We start from the raw sequence: 5,650 nt of genomic DNA on the forward strand, positions 1-5,650 counted from the left end.
AATTTCTCAGGCAACTTATTTTAATAGATGTAAAGGTAGTTTAGAATCTCATGAACCATGATCTTGAGTCGCGCACTGACAAAAATTTCAGTATTTATTCCAAATTCATCCCTGAGACAGATTAGGTCGATAAAGATCTTAAAATTTTCAACGTCCCAAGAGGTTTTTAAAAGAACATTTCTTAAAAAAAATGATAAAAAGGATATTGCCTAATTGCTTACTTATACATATGTATATGTTTTTTACAGAATGTAGAAATTAATACGAACATTACGAAATCATAAAAATAACTGAAATTTTCACAGGATTTTAATATAAAAATATCCATAATTTAAATATTTATAATATTTGAGATTTAGATACTTATTCAGATATTCAAACATCTAAACATTTGAATAGGAAATTCGAACATCCAAATATCTGGATAGGTATTCAGGCACCCAAGGACATGTTTAAATGTAAAATTTCTACCCCTACTAGGCGAGGCCTAAATCTAAAATTTGAAGAGAGGCGCTCCTCTTAAGGCTGTTTATTTTCTATCAATAACAGTTAAAAAAAAAGGTCTCTAACTGCCGGTATTCATCCTCTCAGTTCATATAAAATAAACTTATATTTATCCATTCCTAGGCTTTACACGTGGCTTCGCTCTCGTTGTGCCAAATACGTGTCGAAGATCGTCAACGATCTCATAAAGCTAAATTTTCTATCCCTCGGGAACGGTATTCATTTCTGAACAAAAGGTACCCTATGTCCTTTTCTGTACCCTTGACAATGTGTGTACAAAACTTCACGTTACTTTTTAAGCGCGGTTTCGCTTGCGTTGATGTACTAAATACGTCTCAAAGATCATATGAAACTAATTTGTTCTATCCCTCGGGAACAGTAGTTTTTTTATGAATAAAAAGTATTCTATCTCCTTTTCTGTACCCCGACAATATGTAGACGAGCAGTTAAAGCATGAAATGGTAGCAAACTAACAAACAAACAGACCCTCATTCGCATTTATAATATCAGTTTGATTAGACAATAACAGTAGATATAGTGTTTCATTTGTAATATTCATTTAGTTATACAGTGCTTAGTTTTCAATATTATTTAATTCTTTTTTTAAATAAAACAAATAGTTTTTGAAAACGAGGCCTTGTCTTTAAGGATCAGTGATGTGATACAACCCCACCCCTCCATCATCCCTCCCGTAAATACGGCACTGGAGGACCCCATGGTTATGATGATTCTTTATACATGATGATTTATTAAAAATCCAAATTGCTTTAAAATCTAGGCATGCAAGTGTTTCAACCAANTTTAAAAAAGTTTTTTCCGAAAGTAAAAGGTAGTTTCATAATACTTTCTCTTTTTAGTGAGTACCAGAGCAGAATTTGGAAATCTGGATGTCAAAAGTGGTGAAAACTGATAACCTACGCCTTTATTGTAATTTATTTGAGTATTTTCTCATATTAGGACATTATTAACGTTTGTATTCATTTAAGAAGTCTGTGGAGTCACCTACTACAGTAAGTATAGATAATGTTTCACATTTCATGCATATTTCTTTGTCTTCTTTCATAATGCAGTATTTTCTTATATGCTATTCTTATATTATTTATCAAAAGTAACATAAAATTCGTTGCATTTATTTAATGAACTTATATAACTTATAGATTGATATATAACATGTATGGCACTCTTCCAGATGGAACTTCCTCAATCGTGTGACACTTTTGTTGCATTACCCCCTTTGACAAAGCATGGTGTGATTTTTGGTAAAAATTCTGATAGACCAAAGGGAGAAGTTCAAGAAGTTGTCTATTTCCCAGCTTCACAATGTTCAAATGTTATAAAAGTAGGTTGCAATTTGACTCTTGTAAATTAAACTAATTTTAGATATATTTCTTTTGTAGTGCACTTATATTGAAGTGGAATATTCGGGACCTAGAAAGGCTGTTATTTTAAGTAAACCATCATGGATGTGGGGTGCAGAAATGGGGGCCAATGAGTGTGGAGTTGTTATTGGTAATGAAGCAGTTTGGACAAATAATACTAATGGTGAAAATGATCCTAGTGTAAAAAGACTATTAGGAATGGATTTAGTAAGGTCTCTTTTTCACTCACTACTTTTTTGTTATGTTTTGTCCACTTAAAATTTGTTTTTCGTGTTTCAATTTCAGCAAATTATACATTATATCTATATTGCTTTTTATTTGTAGATTGGGATTGGAACAAAGTTCTTCAGCAACAGAAGCCTTAGAAATTATTACTAATTTGTTAGAGAAATATGGACAGGGTGGTCCTTGTGCTGAGGAAGATTCTGGTTTAAGTTACCATAATTCTTTTCTAATTGCTGATTCTTCTACTGCTTGGATTTTAGAGACATCTGGAAAGCAGTGGGTAGCGGAACAGATCTCGAGTAAGGCTCTTTTTAAATTTGCTCAAAGGGTCATTATTTTTAACTCTGTTTTATTATAAATGCCTAAAAAATGTGTATTTTGGAAACCATTGATAAAAAAAAACGTAAAACTAACAATTGTCTGAGGAATTTTATATAGAATTAAATTATCTTGAAAGGTTTTTCTTGTATTGTCAATATTTTAGCTGATATTTATGTGTAATAATGACTTCTTAATTTTTCATTTCCAAAGTTTATATGTATATCAAAAAATTTAGTGTTTACTTTGTTGACACACGGATCAGTTTTATAGACAATGTAATTCGTCACAAAATGATTTGTAGTAAAAAAATTCTAAAACGTAATTCAGGAGTGAAACAATACATACAAAACCTTGAATTGAATACTTCTTTTTTGAATTATAAGCGTGTTTTTTTTTTTTTGGAATAATTCTTACCTTTTAAACATAACTGAACTGTTTATTTACTTGGAATATGAAAAACATATGTACTATACATATATATTTTAGGTGGGTGTAGGAATATTTCTAATGGTTTATCAATAACTACCAAATTTGATAGGCATTCCAAAGATTTGTTTGACTATGCCAAGGCACAAGGATTTTGGAATGGAGAGGTATTTTAGAAGCATATTTTGAGTAAAAAATGTCTTACTTTTTTTTTGTTAGGATGAATTTAATTTTTCTGAAGTATTTGGTGGTGAAAAGGTACCAGGGAGTGATCGTTACATTGAGGGTCAAAAATTATTAAAAAAATATACAGAAACTAATGATTTTAAAGAAGTAGATATGTTTAACATCTTAAGGGATAGACAATCAGGGATATGTAGACCTTGTGATAGTCCTTTTCCAACACAGGGTAGCCAGGTAATACTCAATCTTGCTTTAATGAATTTTATTCTTAATGGATTCAGTTTAAAGGTTTCTGTGTTAAGTTCTACTAGACCGAGTGTTCACTGGTTTACCGCCACCCCCGATCCTTCAATATCAGTTTATAAACCCTTCATATTCACTCCAAATGCTATTATTTCTAAACATACTATATGTCCAGAAGAAAGGGTAAGTTTTTATGATATTTAGTCTTTTTTCGTATTTTATACAACTACATTTAAAAAATCTACCTACATTTAATTTGTATAAAATAATTTATTTCTGTACTTTTTTTAATTTAATTTCCCCTTAAAATGACAAGGTATTTTCCTTTCTCATTAACAGTAGACTAGCGGTAGTATATTGCATAATGGAAACCCTAAATTAATTAATTCATCAATAAGTAAATATGAGTAAAGAACAATTTCTAATTCTTTTTAAAAAAAATCTTGGGAATTATTATGCTGTCACTTTTAGTGAATATGTGTTAGTGTTTTATATTTTTGAAGCATATATTTTTAATGCATATAAATTGATTGCCTATTACATTTGCCTTCAATTTCTGACTTTTATTTTCATTGATTTTACACAATTCTACTTTTTGTTTTGCTGTGCCTAACTTTTTCAGATTTTTTTTACACACGATATTATCTCATTTATACATTTATTTAGAAAAATAGTCCTCACACCTTGTACACTCTTCACGAGCGAACTGCTGAAAAGGGTGATGAACAGGTTCAAAAATTACTGAGAAATATGGAAGAGAACTGCGTAAAAGAGTTGAACGATGTAATAGAAAACATAGGCGACAATTTAGCTGAAATGGACGAACTGATGAAAGACTGCGTTGAAACGGAAGTAAAATTTTATCGTTAAACATACAAACATTTTTAATAATTTAGTTAGGTTGCAATGCAATTTATTTTACTTTATTTGTTACATACTTGACTACTTTTTCTTAGCCTTTAAGTTGATTTTACATGCTATTTAAAAAATGACATTGGTAATAACATATTCATTTTAAGTAGGTTTTCATTAATGTATTTTTTTATTCTTCAGCTTATTTTTAGAGGATTAAAAATTTGCGTGAAGGATTTATTGAATTTATAAAAGGTACTGAAATTTATTACTTATTTAATTAATATCTAATAAAAATCTTACACAATATACACTGTAAAACGTTACTACCATTGTCATTAAAAAAAAGTATTCAAATTATTTTTATATTGTTATTACGCTTTAATTTTTTATTCCTGTGAAGTTCTGTTTTACAGTAAAGCTAATAGTAACTTAATCTTTTGAAATTTTAATGATCTCTATTTCATTTTTTTATTGGTTGATAATTAAGAATGATTGTTTACAATTTGGTGATTACAGGAACAAGAAGTATTAAGTTATAGTGATTTTAGAGTGAGTTAGTAATTTAAATTAGATGCATAATAGTGGTAGAGATTGATGTCATTATAATGATTATTATTATACAAAAGAAGCACAGAAATGCCTAATCGAATATTATAATAAGTACTATTACGTACACTAAGCTTAAGTTATTTATTATGATGCTTGAAGAAAAGCTGTATGTGATGTTTTAGTAGCTTAGTAAATGTTATAATAATTAAGCAATTCCGCATTGGTTTGCTTTACAGTAAGGTGAACATCTAAGGGAAGTTACAAATAACAGATTTTATTTTTTTTAAGAAAACCATTTCAGATAATTAGTAGAATGTGTTAAGTAGCCTTTTTGCAGCAAATTCCTTCACTGTATCTTTTTTTATTAATATTTTCCCATATTTTCGAAGTAATTGTAACTTCTCATACATGTTTATCGTATATATTTAAATATTTAACATTACGTATCCAATGAATATGAGTAGCTTTAAATGTCATCCCCTTGTTCTTCTTGCTAGCTATATACTTAGTGTAATGTTAAAAGTCAAGAAGACTGTAACTAATAATCAAAATAATTTAATAACAGCTTTCTTATCTCATTAAGCATTAAAAAGGTGTAAAATAGAGCTGCCATAACTGAGCTAAATTATACTCTACAAATTAATATTTTTTAGCTTAGCTTTTTGTTAGAGGGTATTATAAGCTCTTATAACTGTAATCATAATTTACTGTTTTATTTTATAAATAATAGTATAATTTATTTATTTTGCTTGTTACGTAAGCCAGTAGAATCATACATAAAGTAGGCTAATCGTAAAATCACAAGGCATGATGTAGCTCTGATTTTTTGATATGTTGTCAATATAAACTCAAGTATACAGCTTCCAAAAACCTGCGCTGAGGAGACATGAAAATTGCAACGTTTTTTTGTTGTTACCTTGCAACTTATAGTGTATTTTTTGATATTGGTCATCTTTACCATTTAT

General features: G+C 29.1%; 1 protein-coding gene across 2 annotated transcripts; it reads left to right on the forward strand.

Moving 5' to 3' along the window:
• The first annotated feature begins 1,342 nt into the window (after nt 1–1,342).
• Nucleotides 1,343–5,643, forward strand: LOC112903997 (secernin-3-like). Of its 2 annotated transcripts, none has more exons than XM_025981454.1 (8): nt 1,343–1,514; nt 1,662–1,843; nt 1,902–2,095; nt 2,208–2,407; nt 2,916–3,022; nt 3,075–3,272; nt 3,327–3,464; nt 3,948–5,643. In XM_025981454.1, exons 2-8 carry the CDS (start codon nt 1,679–1,681, stop codon nt 4,149–4,151), a joined length of 1,206 nt encoding a protein of 401 aa, XP_025837239.1. In that variant the 5' UTR covers nt 1,343–1,514; nt 1,662–1,678; the 3' UTR covers nt 4,152–5,643. The 2 variants fall into 2 exon arrangements, with proteins under 2 accessions (XP_025837239.1, XP_025837240.1); XM_025981455.1 differs by having other exon boundaries at nt 1,694–1,843.
• The last annotated feature ends 7 nt before the right edge of the window (nt 5,644–5,650 follow it).

This window comes from Agrilus planipennis, unplaced genomic scaffold, assembly GCF_000699045.2.
Source record: "Agrilus planipennis isolate EAB-ADULT unplaced genomic scaffold, Apla_2.0 scaffold105, whole genome shotgun sequence".
Classification (NCBI taxonomy): domain Eukaryota; kingdom Metazoa; phylum Arthropoda; class Insecta; order Coleoptera; family Buprestidae; genus Agrilus; species Agrilus planipennis.

Bases quoted from the DNA above. Each gene is read 5' to 3' on its own strand.
- LOC112903997 (XM_025981454.1), top strand. From the start codon at position 1,679: ATGGCACTCTTCCAGATGGAACTTCCTCAATCGTGTGACACTTTTGTT. The intron at 2,408-2,915 runs GTAAGGCTCTTT...TATATATTTTAG, and splicing joins GGTAGCGGAACAGATCTCGA to GTGGGTGTAGGAATATTTCT. The intron at 3,465-3,947 runs GTAAGTTTTTAT...ACATTTATTTAG, and splicing joins CTATATGTCCAGAAGAAAGG to AAAAATAGTCCTCACACCTT.